Here is a 20415-nt window from a genome sequence, read left to right as displayed (position 1 = left end):
TCCTCTGTCTCTCCGCCCAGAAATATTATGTAGCATTTTGGTGTAATCTTTTTTTGTGAATAAATATTTTCTATATTTATGTGCTGTTTATGTTTGTTTATATTACAAGACCTATTGATTTGAAACTCAATGGCTCTTTTCTTCCCCATCCTGTTAATCCTGTAGCGAATCCTCAGATTTGTCCTGCAACTCCTTGTGGGTGTCCCGTTCCCCAGGTTGGGAACCACTGATGTAACTGTACAGAGACACTACTTATTGTAAAAAGTCATCGTGGCATGATGGTTACAAATAAACTGTCCATTTATTGACAAGCTGATATTTAGTTGATACAGTAAGAGCACATTGTTGCATGGGTTGTATCGTCAGACCTAAGCTGAATGTACAATATAAGGTATCATTTTTGCCTTTGTACACACATTTTAAATTTAAGTGAAGATGCTGATATACATTGCAACCAGATTGTATCACAATATCAAGAGTGCTAAGTGAGTTTTTCTTTTTTAAATCAAGCTATGACTGTCAACAATATGGACCCTTCTTCAGTCAATTAACTTGAACCTGAAGCATTCAGTCTTGGTAGGATGATTAAGGGGTGGGTGAACTGAACTAAAAGATAACACGATTGCAACTGAACAACAACTGAAGTAAATCACACAAGAATTTGAATTAATCAGATATTCTGCGGCATGTTAATCTTAGCTTCTGGACAAGAAGCTATTAATAATATGACACTATTACAAAAAACATGACATACTCATAAAGGAACTGTAAAAAGCAAACACTGATGGGTACAGAGGCTGAGCAAAAGGTCTGAGGAACAGTGTCAAGGTTGGAAAAGTGCTCTCATTTTATGGCACCAAGAGCCATATTCAACCATTCCTTCCTAAGATCTCTATCTCGGGTAAATACTGAGATGATCTGGTTTTAAAAGGTACAATAAATTCAGCTTGACATGAACAGGAAGGCAGGAACAGGCTCTTGAACCCAGCTCAGGCCTTTTATGGTCCACCCACCATTTCTTTTGATGCTCCCTCACAGAGGTGTCCACCCTGGACTGGGATCAATTTGTCTCACCCTGATGCTTGATTTTAACAATTAGAGGGGGTTAAGATAAATCTGTCCCAGTGTCAGTGGCTGCAGAACCAGTGATTCTTGTAACTCGTCACACATATTGTTTCTTCTGGGCGTGTGAGGCGAGGTCTTTGGCTTTCTCCTTAGCTGCCAGTGCTGTCTCTCTTGCCCGCTCCGTAGCCGTTTCTGCTAAGGTTCTTGATGGAGTTTCACCTACAGTAGAAATTAAATATTGACCTTAATTTGGCTGATCCACGTATTTATGTAGCGCAGGAATACCGGTTCCATTCCCTAATAATACTGAACTGTCTCATACAGACCCTAAAGTCAGTCACCAAGGTTTCAACACAATACAGGCGGTGGTGGATACAGATCTATACACTTAAAACATTATAATAATATACTTTCTTATATGGTTTAGCTGAAAACAGAATAGATTTACTTTCTTAGCAATTTACAAAAAAACTAATGTTTTTTTCTGGAATTACTTCACTACAGCAAAGTGACCATTAGGTTAACTTTCTAAGAAAAAGTTCTAAGATATACTTACAACCCTACATGGAAATATAAAGATACAGCCAAAATTAACCACAATTTTAAAACATTGTTTTACACATTTTATACCTCTAGAGCAGTTGTTTCCCACCCTTTTCTGCCATGGCCCTTCTTTAGAGGATGTTTCCCAAATCACCAGTTCTCACACACAAAAGACAAAGGGCTCTCATGCTACACTTACAGTCAAGTCGAGAGCAAGATAGGCTTCTTCATATTTTGGATTTGACTGATGTGCAACATGTCAACCTGTCAAACATTGGCCCCCCTTGTACTTTACTACTGCTAACCTGAATGTTAACAGCCTAGCTAGCATCAGAGCACTTGTGCTTCTTTATCAGTCCTTTTTCATAGCATCACTCCAGCAACTACTGCAATGCAATGCATCAATTATTGGTGTTAATAGTAACACCCCCTCCCATTGGGATACCACTCGTAGACATGTTTTGACTACATCAGACAGAAAGTGAAATGTAAATATATGATGAGTAATTTCATGACAATATACCTTGCATTTTGGCCAGCACGTATTCAAACCCTTTCATGGTCTTTGTAACACTGGTCTTGAACCTTGCGAGCCCAAATTCCTGGAAAGTGAAGACAGTCAGTCAATCAAGACAGAAAATACTGTACCTCTTAGAGAATGATGTATCAGTGGCCTATTACTCCTATTGTTACATATTTACCTACATACGCTCTCAGAGCTTGACAACAATAAATAAATAAATCACTCTGATGTCATAATTCATTCAGCAACCTGAGTCTTGGCAGACAGCTTCGTGCACTTGGCTGTTGCATCTTAACACTGTGTATCATGTTACCAATTACAGAATGACAGATTGGCACCACACCACATCCCTGTGCTGTTACGCAACGTGGTGCTCCACTTTACTCTACTGACCTGAATACCTCTAGAGAGGCCATAGACATTGGAGGAGATCCAAGCTTCTCTTTTCATCTCTGTCCAGCTGCCATTCTCAGGGTTAATTCGGTACTTGCACCGCTCTTCCACGGACTGGGGCAGAGAGAAAAAATCAAACAAAAGCTACGTGAGGCCATGTTATTACTCTGTGCAAAGCTGACTGTAAATAGAAGCGAGCATTAGGTACCATGAGGCGAGCATGGCTGATGTTCCATGTGAATGTGGTCATGGTCCTTTTCTGAGGGTCCACAATGGAGTCCTCAATGATGTACGCTGAGCTGGCCATGTGCTTTGGAAGGTAACGCTCCATCCAGCGAGGCGCTCGGCTAGTTTTGGTCAACAGACGTCTGGAAATGAGGCAGTTGGTTGGAGTAACCTCTCGGAAAATGATGTCCTCAGTCAAAACATGGTTACTGTGGGAATGAAGGAAAGGCTATGGATCAAGACAATGCAAACATCTGTGTAGGGCTGCAACTAATGATTTTTTCCATTATAAATGCTTACGTTGATTATTTTACCAATAAAATGGTTAATCGTGTAGTCCACAGTATGCCAGGAAATAGAAAGAAAAGCCCATGGTATGTTCCGTAAGCCTCAAAAATAGTAGTCTTAAAATTGATTTTTTTTCCCGTCCAATCCACATCCAAAAACTCAAGAATGTTTAATTTTGAAATACCATAAAAGAGAGAACAGCAGCAATCCTACACATTAAGAAGCTGAAAACAGCATTTTTTTTTTTTTTTTTTTTAAGCTTGTTAAACAACAATAAATCGGTTACCAAAATTTTCTGTTGATTGACTATTCATTAGGGCTGAAACTAAACAACTTGTTTTCATTATTGATTACTCTGTAGATTATTTTCTTGATTAATCAATTACCAGTTTAGCCTAGAAAATGTAAGTAAATAATGAAAATGCCCATTGGAATTCCCCAAAGCGCACGTTGACTTGACTCAAATTGCTTCTTTTGTCCAACCAATTTTCCAAAACCCAAAGATACTATCACATATCTACTTAACTATCGTATCACTAAGAAAGTTAGCAACTATTCATGGCTGAGGAGCTGGGACCAGTGAATTTGCTGCGTTTTTGCTTACAAAAAGACATAAACAATGGATTTGTATTTAAACTGTTGTCGATTTACCAATCAAGTGATTATTTCGGCCGCTGTGCTGTATGATGTCAACCACATCAGTGCTGTCTGGAGAAATACCCAACTTAAATTTAACGGTGGAAGAAGTACTGAGATCTCTTTCTGAGTAAAAGTAGCAATGCCACACTATAAAAGCGCTCAATTACAGGTAAAAGTCCTGTGTCCATTAATTTACTTATCAGCATATAATGTAGTTAGAATATGAAAAGTAAAAGTGCTCATTAGGTGGCAGAATGACCCTGTCAGAGTTATTGTATTATTATTACTCGTTCATTAAGATGAAAGCAGCATTTTAATGCTTTCGCTGGCTGAGATGAACCAAATTTTAACTACATTATATACTGTTGGATAGTTTTGTCTGTGACAGTGTAACATCACATCAGTTAACATGATTTGTATGTAAAACTGTAACCTTCAAATTAATCAGCTGGCAAATACATGTCATGTAATAAAAAGCACAATATTTGAATCTGAAATATAGTGGTATTATCGATGCTATGGAATAAAATGGAAATAAACAAAGTACACTGCTTGAGTAAGGTATTTTGCGGCTTTCCACGACTGCTTATCCTTGTTAGTATACAAGTCATAATCACAAGTATTTACACAGTGGAATTTGAACGCAGACGTTCAGCTGTGATCAGAGGTTACAGGACTATCAAGACCCCCCACTGCCCTCGTCGCGCTCACCTGTAGGGGTTGGGATACCGCTGCCAGAAGGCAATACAGACTTGGTCCCAGGTGCTTTTGAGTAAACCTGCGCAGCAGAAGTATTTCACCATTGTTCCCCTCGGTTTACTCTGGCATTACCTTGTGCAGACACAGGACAAACAAAACGTGTTAGTCGGCTTCGTTTATGCAGCTTTTTTTTCAGAGGGCCCACGAGAACAACCGTGAAGCGGGCGGTGAACACACTGAATCCAAGGTTTGCTCAACAGCAGTTTGTACGAATGAGGAAATCCAAGTTTTTGTAGTCAAATGTGTCAACAACAACAACAACAAAAAAAAGGACCATGACACCGTGACTACATTATAGGATTTAGGTTTGTTTAGATGTGCAGATACACCTAAGATAAGTAACAGCCTTTGACAGAGACACACATTTTCGCGAACTTTTCCGCTAAACGCCACGACAGCTGTCAGTTAAATTCATACGTAGAAATCCTTCATTACCCCATGAATACCTCACCGAGCGTCCTCGGTTTGACTGACAACCGCCTCTGCCGGTAGCCTAACGAGCAAGGACCGGCGGACATTTAAACAACGAGTGGGTAACACCAGATATAACGTTACTGTCACCATTTGTCACGTCCGCACTGCCTAGCTTCCTCGTTAGCACGAGCTAGCCTAGCCCGAAGGCAAAAAACCCACGTGAATGAATGGCACGCTCGGACGCAAAAAAAAAAAAAAAAAAATTCTCTGACCGGCATTCAACGAGCAAATTGATTTAGGAGGCGAAAACGGTTACCTTTATGGCGACAACATTCAAAAGATAACTATTGGCATTTTACACTGCTGTCCGGATCATATCAGCCGTGACTGCGATCAGAGGGAAGGTCAGGCGTCACGACATATCCGGTGGGTGGAGCGGCTGTGAGGCTCGCTCCGAACACTAGAGGGCACCGGGTGACCGTACAAAATGCCGCACGGCGTTCAGGGGTACCTGTTATCTACAGAGTGAGGTTTGATAAGGTTTTTTGTTTTTTTGGGGGGGGGGGTGAAATGTCGTGTAATATTGCCAAAACATATGAAAGTTTCATCTGTGAGGCTCCATGAAAAGTGCCCCACCTAGGAAACCTAAAATTTCTCTTCAACTCAAAGGTAAAAAAAAAAAAAAAAACAGACAAACAAAAATAATGATAACATAATTATGGTTAAGACCGGCTTGTATTGCTATTTTTGTATCTACATCTCCTTAAGCACACTATTGTGGAGGACAGTTGTATAATTCATTCTGCATAGCTACGATCAACCCTGAAAACATCTCAAGTCTGTAGCAAAATCTTCGGTCTAATGCCATGGGTCTAAGATTACTGTTTGTCTACTGGTAGTCTTTATAAAGGCTTAGACTCTCTATAATAATCTACAGCACATAAAGGAATATAGGATAAGCCATGTAATCAGTAATGTGGGTGTCAAGAAGAACCAGTGATATAGATATTTTCTCTGCTGTAAAATGAATCACACAGCACATAGGCCACATTTGTCTGCTTGTTCATTGAATGCTTTATTGGTTGTTATTTAGACCCATTGAATCAAGCCTGAGGGTTTATGTGTAGGAAAAAAAAAATGCTTTGATTGCTTCTATATTCCCTCTATTTAAACTGACTTCCCATCTATAGATGGATTTTCCAGCTGTCAGGTTCAGAGAGCTGAAGTTTATTTTTCCTGTATTACCCTAGGTATGCAGGGTACATGAACCACAGTACATGCACTAAGTACCCCCATAATTTAAAGGAGTCTACATATGGCGTCAGTTCTTCGGTGCATTTTGTAATATGCCATGATTTTCACATTTCATTTACATTGCTTCAGTCTACTCATTGAAGCCAATGTCTCTTTGACACGGAGGCACAAAGCATCATTTGTCCTGGATGTCAAATTAACTCTGGGAGTAGGGGCTCAATATTTGTGCCCAGAAGCAATGTCGCTGATTAGTGTTCATGTTTCCCTTATTACAAGACCACCAAGAAAGAACACTTTATCAACTAAGTGTAATGAATATAGAACTGCTTGTTATGACTTCTTCCAGATCCCCCTTTTTTTTTTTACGTGTCATCAAAGCAGCTGACCCCCGTTCTATGATGAAGATAGCAAGAACTTGCTGCTCTCCCTTCACACACAGTTCAGGGGTTTTTCAATCCCATTCCTTTGGATACAGAGTCCTGCCAGTCCATCTGATCAGGAACAGAGACAATTAACTTCCTGGTTGGACAGAAAATCAGCAGTAGCCTCCTCTGGATTCCTTGGGCGAGGACAGATTGTAACTCTGTAATTCATCCAAAATGCAGCATTTGGATGAATCAACTGAAAATCATCAACTATTTTGAACAGCCAACAAATGAAAAATTAAACTTGTTCTCACAATCGCAATAATCACCATCTTCCCTTCAGTAAGTATGAACACAATAATAGCCCCAGATAGGCAGTGTATGCAGTGGAATGCATAACTAATTGGACGTTACTTACCAACAAGAGCTCTGCATTTACAGGAAACACATTATACATTGTACCAAGTTACTTAACACCTCAGTAAACATCTTCAACACATTTTTGAATAGGTTGGACAAATGTATTTTCACTAGTACCAATCACAAAGGAAAGAAGAGCCTTACATAAAGCAATTTACAGGCAAAGCTTTGATACTCAAGATCAGACCATTCAAGTCAAAAGGCTACTTTTGAACCACAAGCACCACAAATCAGAGGTGCATTCAGCGTGTTCAATCATATTATACAAGCTTTTTTAATTCTGTTAATCTCATACAGCAGTGGGAGGGTGTCCACCATTACGACCATTCAGAGTCAGCCCTCTTATTGAGCGTGTCCTGAACGAGCCCTCAGGGTGGAACGAATCGGGCTTATCCTCGCAACGGAAGACCATAAGGAAGCCATTCCGGTAGTTTTTATTCATCCACCCATACAGGAGGGGGTTGGTAAAAGTCGAACACATAGCCACGATATGGAACACTGTGTATATCAGTTTGTACTCCTTAAACCTAAGCACCAGGTCGAGATCACTGGCCAGCTGAAACACGTGGAACGGCAGCCAGCAGATAGCAAACACCACCACCACTAGCGCCAACATCTTGGTGGTCTTTTTGCGGCGGTTGATGCTGTCGTTGCGGCTGGATGGGCTGACATGATTCTTCAGTTTGACCCAGATGCAGATGTAGGCATAGCTAATAATGGCCAAAGGAATAATGTACTGTAGGAGCAGCATTGAGAGACTGTAGATGACTCCGTCCCTGCTGGTCCCATAGGGCCACTTCTCAGAGCAGACGGCAATACGCAGGTTTATGGAAAGTATCTCTTCATTGCGGTACTCTCTGAAGATGGCCAGGGGTGCTGCCAGGACAGCAGACATAGTCCAGGTGAATGCCATGATGAGGAAGCTGGAGTGCCACGTGAGGCGCTGACCAAGGTGGAAGACGATGCAGCGGTACCGCTCCAGAGCGATGACGGTCATGGTAAAGATGGACACATGTACACTCAGGGCCTGGGCAAACGGCACCATGTGGCACAACACGGCCCCAAACTTCCACTCATCTAACAGAGTGTAGACCAGAGTGAAGGGCAAACAGAGCGTGTCCACCAGGAGGTCTGCCAGGGCCAGGTTAGCTATGAAGAAGTTGGTCACTGTTCGCATGTTTCTGTAGCGAATAATCATGTAGATGACGAGAGCATTTCCCAGCAGCCCCAGCAGAATGATTAGGGAGTAAGCTGTTATCAGGGTGATCTGGACTCCAAGGTGCTTGGTGATGTCAGTGTGGAAACCAGGTGGATATAAACCCATGCTGTCATTAAATAGAATCGAGGGATCGGTTCCACCAGCCTCCCCTTCTTCTGTGCTGTTGGATGTGTCTGGTGGGCTCATTTTATCAGAAGATGCCAGATCGTGGCTGTGCAGACACCTGAGGAGAGAAAACACATAAAATCATTGTTTGAGACAGGCCGGAGAGAATATTATTCATACAAGCTATGAAAAGAAAATGACAAAGGTAGTCATTGTGAAAAATACTAACGCTTCAGGTGTTTATTTATTTTCACCTTTTTCTCACCAATGTGGAATTTCCAACCCCCCTGAGCTGCATTTCTTGTCACTGCCAGCTCCACTGTGCGATACACATGGTGTCACCAGTGGTTTGTGTTCACCGCGAGGGTAAAACATGTGCTTGTCTACCAACCCACATCTACATATGTATCCAAACCATCCATTAGGAGTCATTAGTGCAATTAAGAGGAAATAATCCCTCACTGGCTTCCCTTTGACAAATACTGCCAGTTGTGTTTGCTCACAGCCCTGACTTAGCCAGACGTAGCATTGATGGGAATTTTGAACCCTGGGTCTCTTTGAATGTTGACCCCCTCCCCCCCAATGTGCTTATTTAGTGTAAGACCTTCTCTTTTATACTGTACAATACCCTCTGATGCTCAAAGAAATAAACTGTAGACAATCCTGTCAACATGTTTAGCTAGAAAAATTGGCATTATTAGCATTGTACTTAAAGCCATGTCATTTATTTTTAGGGTCTTTTTTCTGGGTCTTTTTTCCTCATCAGCACTGAATGAACTGATTTAACTTAAGAGTAATGAGACAGTGCACTTTAGAAGATAAGAGAGTTCTCCAGTCCATGCAGCCTAATTATTAGAACAATTGCCCAAGATTGCATTTGATGTTCTGAAAAGCTAAGGAAATGAAACATGCATCACCGTGAGATGATAATAGAAAATCAGCTCTCTTTGTACACACTTGTTCCAAACCCTCCCAAAAAACAGGTTATATTTCTACCTCGAGCTATTCATATTATAAATTACTTTGCCCATGGCCTAGGTACAGGTATTCATTTGGGTATAGCATACAGTGTTTCCAAGGAACAACAAACACCTGTGCCATTATAAAGGCTAAAGGAAAACATGGAGGAAGCAATGTGATCAGGAGGAGTCAGCCAGTTCAAAGCTACATCATTAGAGCTGCAGACTGCTTTCATACGCAGTCTGCATCTCATAAAGGGAATATTGTGTGCTAAGCCCAATTTCTGACAGACAGACTAGTGCTGGTCCATGTTACACAACTGTATTTCATTAAAAAAAAACCTGTCTTTTCTTTCTGTAGTTATTTATCTTGTATTTCTATTGTATTTATCTTCTCATTAAGCCGACGATGCTAATTACATTAAGTGACATTAGACTCATTAAGTTGCTTTCAACCAAACCAGACTACTCAGTTTTTAAAGGATTTCATTTTAAGTGTTAAAAACACTTGTAGCTTTTTTGTGCACTTACAGGCCTGAATCACCTTTGCACTTTTTTATGGCCAACATTTAATTCCTGACATTTTCTTCATGAACCTACTGAGACAAACAGGAGACCGTTTAGTGAGAGGCAATTGAACAGATTATAGTTTACTCATATCATTGCTTTTTCATTATTTTATTAACAATTAAAGTTATCCATACAGAAAAATACGCAGTAAATTATATTTTGTGGCATTGTTGTGTTGCTTTATTGTCATTTTATCTATATGCAGCATGAATGATGGGCTATTGTCCTATCTGCAAATGACCTCAAGTGTGTATATGTATGTGTGATTTGTGACTAAGCTGGTGTGCATTTCCCAGAATTTAAAGCCACGCATACGGGCTTTGGGTTTCTCGAGATTTAAGTAAACACTATAAAATGTGCAGGTCGAGGCCTAAAGCAGAGGAAAGTAGAAGAAGGATACACCGCACAGAACACACGCCAGGAGCGTGAAATGACTTGCAGAATAACTCAGGACCCCATGAAAACGTGGTCATGACAACTACAGTGATGCTCTGCCCATACACCAAAGAGCATGTACAGCCCGCCTGAACCCTCTGTCGCCAGAGCAAACAGCCACACAGGGGCACGCAGTAGAGATTTATCAGGCAGGCTGCGGGCGACGAGCACTTTCCAAGGCGTCGATAATTTGTCAGAGCACCCGTTTCTGATCAGCGATGTCTAATCCTGGACTTGAGGCTCGTGGCTTGTGCCACCGAGGAACGTGTTACCATACACCTGCTGGAGCAAAAAAAGCCACAACGCAACTCGATGCACCGCCACCAAATTATGATGAGACACCTCATTCCCAATCAAATGCGCATTGATGCTTCGTTCGTGCGTACTTTTGTCGCCGCTTGTTTAACTTGCTGAATAGTGCGCATTCAGATATCTCCAAGTGAGCCCTCGGAGCTTATTCAACCCACTACAGGTGCACAAATAACACAAATAGTCTCCTGTGGTATGCAATTTAGGCACTTGTTCATCCTCCCTTTCAACGGTTTCTCTCGTATCCAAATTACGCACGTATAGTAGTTTCACTAACTACAGGCTACGCTGTCACAAAAGAACAGAGAAATGGATACCTTACACCTCAGGTAGACAATTTCTGTCAGTAAACTAGCCTCGCAATATCCATTTAAAGTCTAAATGAACGCTATCTACACATTAATGGACTCACCTTCCCCCCTATATCTCCTTTTGCAAACGAGTCTTCACTCGAGAGTGGCGTGAAATAAGGGGGAAAATCCCGAAGCTCCTCCCAAGCTGTAACGTCTAGTGCGCATCTTGTGGCTCGGCTGTGCGTTCCTGAGGCAGGTCGACAGGACTCAGGGCGAGCGGCCACCGCAGCGCCGGCGACCGTCGCCGGGAGATCTGCGCAGGAGTTGCGCTCCGCAGGTCACATTTTAAAGAGGGGCACCTGCGTTATTTCATTTCCACTGCGTCGCTCAGAAAAGAAAAAGTAACTGAAAAATGTGTAGTTTTATCTGCATTTATTATTCGCTTTGTTCCCAGCGAGGCTTTTCACTTTATTACTTCAAGCCTGCTATTGTCCCTTTCATTCACGTGAGCAGATCTGAATGAACTTTGGAACAAATATGGGCTGTAAAACAAATCCTCGTATATTGCTGTATTTGAGGCTCCACGTCACGGTCGTATATTTCTGCGCTAAATGTGGCACAATTTCATATTGTTGTGCAACAAGCCATTGTTAGTTAACGGCACGAAACCACTGTCAGATTTAGTTGATGCCCTGTGAAGACAATGAACACACAAATCTGTCACAAGCTCATTTCTGTGAGCTCCCATGACTTCCTAAAATAGATTAAAGCTCTTGCTGAATGCATTGTTACTTTTAGTTGGAGCTGTAGACGCACACGCAAAGGCAGTTTTGGGTGCCAGATGATGGGGGGGGGGGGCAGCTACTGAAATCTAGTGCATCTGAATAGGGTGTGTTTGCCAATTTCAATCAATATTTTAGTATTCAGTGTGTGTAATTTACCTGAAGGATTTCAATTCTTTCGGAGCTCAAATGAAGGAGGTTATACGGCAGGGTGCCTGGGGCCATTTTCCTACATACAAAGCTTGGAGTGGTTTGTGAAGAGACAGTAGACTTCAGGACATTTCTCAAGGCTGATTTTTTTCATGTTGATAAAGATGTAGGTCTGCAAAGTGCAGTACAGGGCATCTCCAGTAGAAAGTTCAAAGTAAAATAAAACTTACTACTGGGTATAGTCAACACACCTTTAGGTTTAAGCAAGATTCACCTTGAAAGAAAGGGGATTGGAAGTGTTGAAAAATATGGAAACAATAAGACTTTACATGTACTTGTGTGAAGCGGTTTGAAATGAGTTCAGCTTATCAGACCTGTAGCACCCACATGATTTAGAGAAGGACCTGAAACACACTGTCACTTGAAATTTGACATAAACAAAGGAGCTTTAGCCTCTCTCAAAAAACCATTGCCACCCTCTACACGCATCTCTTGTGAATTTGATAACAGAACAGGAGGTCGTGTGTACCTTGAGCCTTGTTTCTGCATTTCCCTGGGGCTGTTAAGAGTTGCCTTCCACGTTCCAGCTCATATTTATCATTCAGTATGCAACATTGTATGAGATCCTTGAATCTTCTTGGTGGGATTTTATTTGACGATGCAATAATTATTGCACCGATTGACTCAGAAACAGAGCTTACCCTTATTGATTGAGGTAGGCTGCCTCTCCACCTCAATTTATTCTTTGAATTATGAGAACCGCTCCCCACCCTCCACACGCACTGGGTCACTCAGCAGTCTCGGTTGACAGCTCTCTCAGATTTGCATGCATCACTGATAGAGGATTTCTGTCCTTGCCACAAACTTGCTTATCTCCAAAAGGTTCTGAAAAGTTGTAGGGAGCTTTTACAGTGTGACTTTACAAAATATCCTTGTTCTTTTCAGTCTCTGTTTAACCACTTGTTTTAGAGGTAGGACTTTGCAGCGTTATTAATTTTCCTGGGCTCATATCAATCTGCATGAACCTAATTAGTGAGCTCTGCTCTCCATATGGCTGGAGATCTTGTATCTACAGTCCACTGCCCTCGGTCTGATCACTGTTTCTGTCCAGCTGCTCTGAGAGCCCTGGTGCCACTGTTCTGATGACATGATCAGAGACTGTGGTGTCCACGCCGCACAGTCTACATTGGGCATGTCTCTCTCTGTCTGTATGTCTTTCTGCGTGTGAGCCTCGTGAATTATTGAATGTGGCAGTGGAGGACAGGCAAACTGAGAAATCCCATTCATGTCTCCTCCATTTTACTTTTGCTCTTGGTGTTTCTCAAAGAGGTCAAACTTGACAAGCGGAAAGTGGAGCCTAATGCAGATGACAGCCCTTAATTCTTCAGTAAATTAAAAATATTGATTTGATCAGATAGACAGTCTGTGAAGTCTGCAAATTTGATTCCTGGGCTAAACATTTGTATGGGATGCTCTAATTATAGCTCCTGGTGTACCTTTCTTTTATTCCAAGTGAAGGTCAGTGCCTCTAGGGAAAGTAAAAATGGTCTAGGCTTGATCCTGTGTCTCTGATCAAATTGTATGTCCATATATTGATGTAAAATATGGCACCAGAGACAGTCAAATTAGGAGTCCCATTAAACATACTGTATGTTTAATACCTGTGACTCATAAGCAGGGCCATAGCTACCACTGATTACACTGAGGTCTTTGGTAGTTTTTCTGGTAAAATTGGGGGTTTTAACAACTTGAATTTATAGATAGTGAATATAAAGTAAAAGTTATTTAATTACAGGGTCACTTTATCAATTTTACACATGGACTTCAGTGTACTTGTCATAGAGAATAATACCCAGACTGTGAAAACAGTTTTATAGCCTATTGTCCTCTTTGGCTCTGGGGGGGAGCTTTTTTTAGTGTGAGAAAAATAACTTTTTCTCTTCTTTCTCTCGGCTTGGGTTTAGAGGTGACAAAACCGTAGCAGAAGGCTTGTGTTAAAAACAGGGCGTGTTTGTACCACACGAGCACCTGAGGAGCTAATAAAAGACCTTACTGAGCTGTACAATGGGAAATGTAGCATCCAGTGTTAGGAGGGCTTAACCTTTACTTGAGACTAAAAGTCATGGATATCTCTGTCTCTCTTGCTTCGAGTTTGACCTTTCTTTTGAATATATGTCTCTTGCAAGTACGGCAGCTTTATTGAAGTGCAATACTAAATGGTTGGAATGGCCCTTTAAATCACATTACAATGAAAAGATTTAGTATTTCTCCACAGGAGTTATATCCATGAAACATATAATTGTGGAGATGGCCTTGAAACACCATTTATATGACCATGTAAGGATAAAATTTAGCCTACAGAAAAAGGGCATAGTTTTGGGGAATTGGGACTCAGTATTTTTTATAATCCTTGCTGCTGCCCTGCTCGTAGTAAGATGAAGGAAGTCAAAATGCTTAACCACGGTGCCATTCAGGGTGTTCTGCAAATCTGCAAACAGTGCGGAAATGTAGCTTTTGTTGTTCAATGCAGCACATTCACAAGGCCAAACAGAGAACGAGTGAGATGGAGAAGAGCAAAAGTAACCGGCCGCCCTAATGCACATACAGCTGTTTGCTGTTAGGCAGATGGGCCAATCATAAGCGGGGTTGTAGTTGGCACATGCGCACCACAAGTGTACGTCTTGTTCCCTAACAGCAGCCGAGAGGACCAGAGCGCAGCCTAGGACGCTTCTCCCCGAAAAATAAACAACGTAAGATCATTAAAGTTATAACTAAACGTTGAATATAGTCACCACATCAAATATTTAATTTGGTTTTGTTTTATGCTGCCGAAAAAGCCTGTTTACTTGCTGCTATGCGTAGCTAAACGCTAGCAGTGTAAAAGCAAACAAAACATCTGAGCAAACGTTGATTTCACAATACGAATCACAAGCTAGCTTACGGAGTCCCGTGATTATATCACCTGGTTTTCTAACGTTTCCACGTGAACTAGCTTTCGTTTACACTTGAAGTTGGTGCTTAGCATATACCAAGGAGCAAGTGGAGAGTTATTTGCACCAAGCGGTGGATTTCAGAGTGGTGGTGCGGGACCCGCTCGGCCGAATCCAGATTTAGACAGTGATTAATGAAATCTCACGTGAGGAACAATAGGAAGTGGTTGCTTCAGAATGTGAACTTTTTATCGCTCTGCAAAGCAAATTTTGTCGCCCTGTAAAGTGTCTCCAGAAAAGGAGTGTTCATCTCCCGTGCTTCCTCTCTTCTTCCATGCTTTTGCTCTCACTTCCTCGGTGTGGACAGACTCTGCAGAGGAGAGGACCCGTCACCATGGCTGCTGCTGCTGCTGCTGCTGCTGCTGCTGCTGCTGCTCGTGTTGTTCCATCTGCCAAAGGCAGCCTGAGAGAGGATCTGACATGCGCCATATGCTGCGACTTGTTCCGGGAGCCTGTCATGTTGGCCTGTATGCATCACTTCTGCAAACCCTGCATCTCCAGATACTGGAGGGGCACACAGGGGCCTGTAACCTGCCCGCAGTGCCGAAAGGAGTTCAGCTGCAGGCAGTTTCAAACCAACTACCTAGTCGCAGCCATGGTGGAGAAGGTCCGGGCTACCACCTCGGACACTTATATCGAGAACCTAGAGGTGAGTTCATTGCTTTCAGTCTCTCCTCCGCCGCAGGTTTAACAATGATTAAGTTGGCTTCCTTCCATGCCTTTGTTGTTTGTCATCTGGAGAGTTTTATTAACGGTTAGGCAATCTTAAACAAATATTTTTTTTCTCCAGTCGATTTAAAAAGAGCATTCTGTAACCTTTGAGCTATAAAAGTTGAATACAATTGTACTCTGTGTTTCAGTCCACATCTGTGTTTATTTCACTTTTGTTCCACCCTAAACATATCTCGCTCGAATTGCATAGGACAAAGTTCACTCTTCACTCTCTTTTATATTTCTTGCGATATATGTATATGATTAACCACAGCAGGGGAACCAAAATACACTGCCAGATTAATAAAACCATATGTACATTACATTTATTACAGATTCCTGCAATAAATCCTACCCCTGTCATTCTTGTTATGTTTAATCGTTTACACACTGTGTCATGGAGGTTGTCATTTAACTTTATGGTTATTTTTTAAAGGAAGAGTTTGACATTTTTGGGAATATGCTCATTTCCTTGCGTGCAGAGAGTTACATGTGAAGATAGATAGCACTCTCATAACTGTCCACTAAACTCAAGGCTAGAGCCATTGGCTGATTATCTTAGCTAAGCATAAAGACTGGAAACAGGGGGAAACAGCTAGTCAGGCTCTAACTAAAGGTAATAAAATACACTGACAAGCACCTCAAAGTTCAATATTTAACACATTATATCTTGTTTGTTTAATCCAAGCAAAAACAGAAGTATAAAAACAGCGAGTGGCAGTTTTTTTACGGAACCTTATGTTTCGGACCATTTCTTAGTCAGGCACAGTCACTTCCTTTAGTCTCCACTGGATGTTGGGTAACCTCATGATGATGACAATATGATAGGAAAGTGGAAAAGCATATATTAAAATGTTGAACTATTAACACCTTTCAATACAATGCAGTTCAAACACCACAGAAAGTGCATCCTCCGGAGGTACTATAGTACTGATTCAACACACAAACAATGGAAGTATCAGTCTCGGTAAAAACTTTCAAGGGGCCATATTATGATAATTTTTGGGTGTTAATATTTTTTTTCAGGGGTCTACTAGAAAATGTATACATGCCTTAATTATCATAAAACATATTAATTTTGTCATACTGTCCATTTCTGAAGCACCTGTCGTCGCTCTGTCTGAAACGGTCCTGTCTCTTTAAGATTCCTTAGCCCAGTCTGCGCCGTTTGGTCAGCTCCCAAAGCACTGAGCAGGAACTGCTTGCCAGCTCCAAATACACAAACTCAACAGCAAGCTAGCAAACACAAAACCACCACCACAGTTGAACAATTAAATAACTTGGTATGTGCAGGATTATCATAATAAACCATAAAGAAAAAACATTTTAGTGATATGATTATAGTCTGAGGTACTGAATTGACAGATTGGCCCCATAATATTGGAACTGCCCGTCCTTCAGTAGCAGCATAGCTGACGATCCTAGCCAGCCAGCTGGCGGGTGGTGGCTGCTGAACCCGGTGGCCTCGGTGAAATGCAAAGTCCAGACAAAAATGGAGGCGTTGTACTGCTATGAGGTGGGTGATATCCACTGATGTCTAATGTTGCTGCAGTGGAAGGACGGCAGCAATAGAGACACTTTCTTCCGGACACTGTGATAGCTGGCGTTTCAGTCCCTGCAGCCTGTACTCCGTGGGTTTTTTTCCGGTGCTAGGGCTGCTGAACCTGGAGCTGAGGCCCAGATGGAGGTCCGTTTATGGGCTTCTAAGGCATTCAGTTTTCAGAGTGTCGGGAAAGTAGAAAAAAACATTCGAAATATAGCTTTCAGAGAAGACTATAATTTAGGCTTTTGTCTTGCAGGGCGCATTTTAACATACATTCCTCTAAGGCTTTAGAACTCTGGCTATGTTTAACACCGTTATCCATCATCACGGAGGCATATAAATGAGAGAAAATCACAAAAAGCATATGTCCCCGTTAAGGTAGTAGTATTTATTACAAGGCAATTTTTCCAGACATTCAGTGTTAGGTACTTTTATGAGGTTATTTACAAGTTTCTTAATTTTCTGCACACTCTCCCACACTGATTTGTTTTGCATATTGTTCTACAGAAACAACTGAAAGAGACTTTGGAGAGCCATCGCCTGAGGAGGGAGGACTACATCAACACTATTCGCAGAGACAAAGACAAGATGGATACCATAAAGGTACACTCCTCTAGGGAACTCGATGGATGGCAGCACTTAACAGATAAGAATGTACATGTCCCTCCCTAATGGCTGTTTGCAATATGGCACTGTGCATATATAGTGGTGTTTGCGGATGTGGTAAGAGACAGTTTCTGCTTTGATATGTAAAACATAATGGTTTTGTGCTTGGCTGCATAAATGCCTTTCTAACCTCTGACTTAATTGTGTATGCAGGGGGCAATCCTTAGGCCTATACAGTCTAATTCTTACATGATAATGATTCTGCCATATTTGCATTAGGAGAAACACCTGTTGCATTAAAACAAGCACTTCTCATTTTGAGAGCTAGAGTTTAGTTGTGCATGCTGTGATGAGATGATTAAATCCATCCTTGCTTAAACACTCTGTAGTTGTTGATACTTAGATCTATGATGCTAAGTGTAGCTTCATTACCCCTTGTTTGTATTGCTCTAGATATGTGTAATTGGGCAGAAGTTATCTAGAGCTTTAATGCAACGAGCCACTTGGCATCTTAGCTGACTCCTTACATTTTCTAACTGGGGGATGAAAAATGTGGCACTACCTAGAAAATACCAAATTACGTCCCCATCAACATAAATTAATCCTCCCTTCAGCGATTTGGAGCAGATCTGCAGGCTCGTGTCAAAGGTGAATTCAGAGCTCTCCACCAGATCCTGCAAGAAGAGGAGACATGTATGCTAGAGAAGCTAAGGAGAGAGGAGGAGGAGGAGTTGGAAAAAGTCCAGCACCACCTGGAGACCATCAAGCTGGCCGTGAGGGAGCTGGAGGAGAATATGAGAGCGCTACAGCAGGCTAGCACTGCCACTGAGAACATCATAATGACTGAGGTGAGGCCTTAGTTAGGAAAGTTTAAATGAGAATCAAAGTTTGTCTGTCGCAAAGTAGTTGTCAAGCTATGAATATGTAGATCACATTTGAACTTTAAAGAAAAAATAGCATTTCGTCTAATTTGACTTGTGACTTTTGCATCAGGTTGAAATAAGTTTCTAATGTGAATATTCTTTCATTTCCTTCTGTAGCTCCCAAAGCTAAGGTAAGTGTTCATTACAGTGTTATGACTGATTTAATTTTTTTTGGCATTTTTACATCAGTCCTATACTTATTTGGTTTCTACCTCCATTTAGCGCCATTCCTAATGAGAATAAATGACCCTTACCAAATGTATGTTTGCCTTTTTTTTTTTTTTTTTTTTTCCCGACAGACCTTGTGTGCAGATGGATATTGCCCCCGAGTTTGATATGAACGCTTTCAGCAACAAATACATGGCCCCATTACAGTACATCACATGGAGAAAGATGTTCAAGTCTTTGAAGCCAGGTAATTTCCCCTCTGATGTGGTTCAATAAACACAAAAGGGTTTCATCTGAAAACTGGTTCTGCCTCAATAATGGGAATAATTACTGAGAAATAACTGTAGTATTTTATAGAGATGATTAATTGGTAACAGAATGACAGCAATGACACCATTGCTACACTGATAGGATATATTTTTAATTTTAAATGTGATACTCCGTTGAATTCTTTTGCTAAAAATATTATCACTGTTATCATTTAATGATCTGTTTCATCCCAAAGGTCCTTCCCCATTAAGATTTGATGTTGACACAGCGCACCCAAGCATTAGAGTCTCCAGGGATAAAACCGTGGCTGTCGAATGTGACGGCATGATATCACATACGCAACACAACAAGCGTTTCCTCCAGTGTGTCAACATTCTGGCTGCCCAGGGCTTCCGGTCAGGCCGACACTACTGGGAGGTAGAAGTGGGCTCCAAAGCCAAATGGGACCTGGGCGTGGCCTCAGAGGCCGTGGACAGGCACTCACGGGTCAGGCTGAGTCCCGAAAACGGCTACTGGACTCTGCGGCTCCGTAACAGGAGCGAGTACTCAGCTGGCACCCAGCCCTGGACGAGGCTGCAGCTCGGCTCTTCCCCTCAGAGGCTCGGTGTTTTCTTAGACTGCGAGGAGAGGAGGGTTTCCTTCTACAACGCCGATGATATGACTCTGCTCTACTCATTCACCAACGGGCCCAGGGGCAAAGTGTTCCCCTTCTTCAGCCCTTGCATTAGTGGTAGCAGTCAGGAACCTCAGCCAATCAAACTCCTGCACTACCCACCCGTCGCTCTCTCTGGCTAAAATGGCTGATAACAATAGAAGCTTGTCAGTATCTGAGAGCTGTCCATCCACTTATTGACCAAAGACCGTTATCGCTCAGCTCTTAAAACACATTATTGCTATTGTTTGCGTTATGGTGCCATATTGCAGGAGTTGAAAATTTCATATTATTCTCTTATTTTCCCGCTTTCACCAGATGTTTCTGTTTTCTATCTGAAATTAACATTAAAAGCCTCAGTGTAATGAAAATTGCCATATTAACCATATTAAAAAAAATCCATTGTGCTGTAATCATTCTGAGGAGACTCATTTGGTTTGCAGGAGCAATCAGCAGAAACACATTAAAAAGCACTTTATTCAACCATTTTGGGTTCAATTTAGTGAAGCTCAGTCTAATTATATCTTAGGACTTACTGGCTCTACGCTGTTCAACCAAATATCTGATAGAGATGTAGATAGTTGACTTTTTAAATGATAATTTGATTAATTATCTCTCATCAATTCAGACTGTCTGTAGGGGCCCTTGTAAAAGTTTTTTTTAAATCACCCTTGAGTGTGATCAGCATGAAGGAATCATATCAAATTTGACTTTGAGATTTAATGTTTGATTAAATGGTTCTTCGTGCTTTATACCTTAGTCTCACATGAAACTGTTTTGCCTGTTCATTTTTATTTTAGACTTTTTCTGATTACACAGATGTAACTTTACAGCACTTTGAG

At 41.5% G+C, this 20415-nt stretch overlaps 3 protein-coding genes across 4 annotated transcripts; 1 reads left to right on the top strand and 2 right to left on the bottom strand.

The window, feature by feature from the left end:
- Positions 1-282: 282 nt before the first annotated feature.
- Positions 283-5319, bottom strand: prelid1a (PRELI domain containing 1a). Of its 2 annotated transcripts, none has more exons than XM_040119001.1 (6): positions 5166-5319; positions 4388-4507; positions 2733-2958; positions 2525-2638; positions 2132-2210; positions 283-1284 (listed from the first exon to the last, which is right to left on the bottom strand). In XM_040119001.1, the coding sequence occupies exons 2-6, from the start codon at positions 4477-4479 to the stop codon at positions 1163-1165; spliced, it is 633 nt and encodes a 210-aa protein (XP_039974935.1). In that variant the 5' UTR covers positions 4480-4507; positions 5166-5319; the 3' UTR covers positions 283-1162. The 2 variants fall into 2 exon arrangements, with proteins under 2 accessions (XP_039974935.1, XP_039974937.1); XM_040119003.1 differs by lacking the exon at positions 5166-5319 and adding an exon at positions 4871-5105.
- A 1858-nt stretch (positions 5320-7177) lies between these two features.
- npy7r (neuropeptide Y receptor Y7) lies at positions 7178-10935 on the bottom strand. Its single transcript, XM_040120324.1, has 2 exons — positions 10898-10935; positions 7178-8330 (listed from the first exon to the last, which is right to left on the bottom strand). The coding sequence occupies exon 2, from the start codon at positions 8291-8293 to the stop codon at positions 7178-7180; it is 1116 nt and encodes a 371-aa protein (XP_039976258.1). The 5' UTR covers positions 8294-8330; positions 10898-10935.
- A 3401-nt stretch (positions 10936-14336) lies between these two features.
- trim105 (tripartite motif containing 105) lies at positions 14337-19986 on the top strand. The gene is made up of 7 exons (XM_040120800.1): positions 14337-14460; positions 15008-15349; positions 17462-17557; positions 18175-18408; positions 18601-18614; positions 18783-18898; positions 19157-19986. Exons 2-7 carry the CDS (start codon positions 15035-15037, stop codon positions 19714-19716), a joined length of 1335 nt encoding a protein of 444 aa, XP_039976734.1. The 5' UTR covers positions 14337-14460; positions 15008-15034; the 3' UTR covers positions 19717-19986.
- The last annotated feature ends 429 nt before the right edge of the window (positions 19987-20415 follow it).

Source organism: Xiphias gladius, chromosome 23 (assembly GCF_016859285.1).
Source record: "Xiphias gladius isolate SHS-SW01 ecotype Sanya breed wild chromosome 23, ASM1685928v1, whole genome shotgun sequence".
Taxonomy (NCBI): domain Eukaryota; kingdom Metazoa; phylum Chordata; class Actinopteri; order Istiophoriformes; family Xiphiidae; genus Xiphias; species Xiphias gladius.
Note: the sequence above shows the minus strand (reverse complement) of the source record. Positions and strands in the feature narration are given on the sequence as shown.

Bases quoted from the DNA above. Each gene is read 5' to 3' on its own strand.
- trim105 (XM_040120800.1), top strand. From the start codon at position 15,035: ATGGCTGCTGCTGCTGCTGCTGCTGCTGCTGCTGCTGCTGCTCGTGTT. The intron at 17,558-18,174 runs GTACACTCCTCT...TCCTCCCTTCAG, and splicing joins ACAAGATGGATACCATAAAG to CGATTTGGAGCAGATCTGCA. The intron at 18,899-19,156 runs GTAATTTCCCCT...TTCATCCCAAAG, and splicing joins GTTCAAGTCTTTGAAGCCAG to GTCCTTCCCCATTAAGATTT.
- npy7r (XM_040120324.1), bottom strand. From the start codon at position 8,293: ATGAGCCCACCAGACACATCCAACAGCACAGAAGAAGGGGAGGCTGGT.
- prelid1a (XM_040119001.1), bottom strand. From the start codon at position 4,479: ATGGTGAAATACTTCTGCTGCGCAGGTTTACTCAAAAGCACCTGGGAC. The intron at 2,639-2,732 runs GTACCTAATGCT...TCTCTGCCCCAG, and splicing joins TCAGCCATGCTCGCCTCATG to TCCGTGGAAGAGCGGTGCAA. The intron at 2,211-2,524 runs GTCAGTAGAGTA...TTCACTTTCCAG, and splicing joins GCCTCTCTAGAGGTATTCAG to GAATTTGGGCTCGCAAGGTT.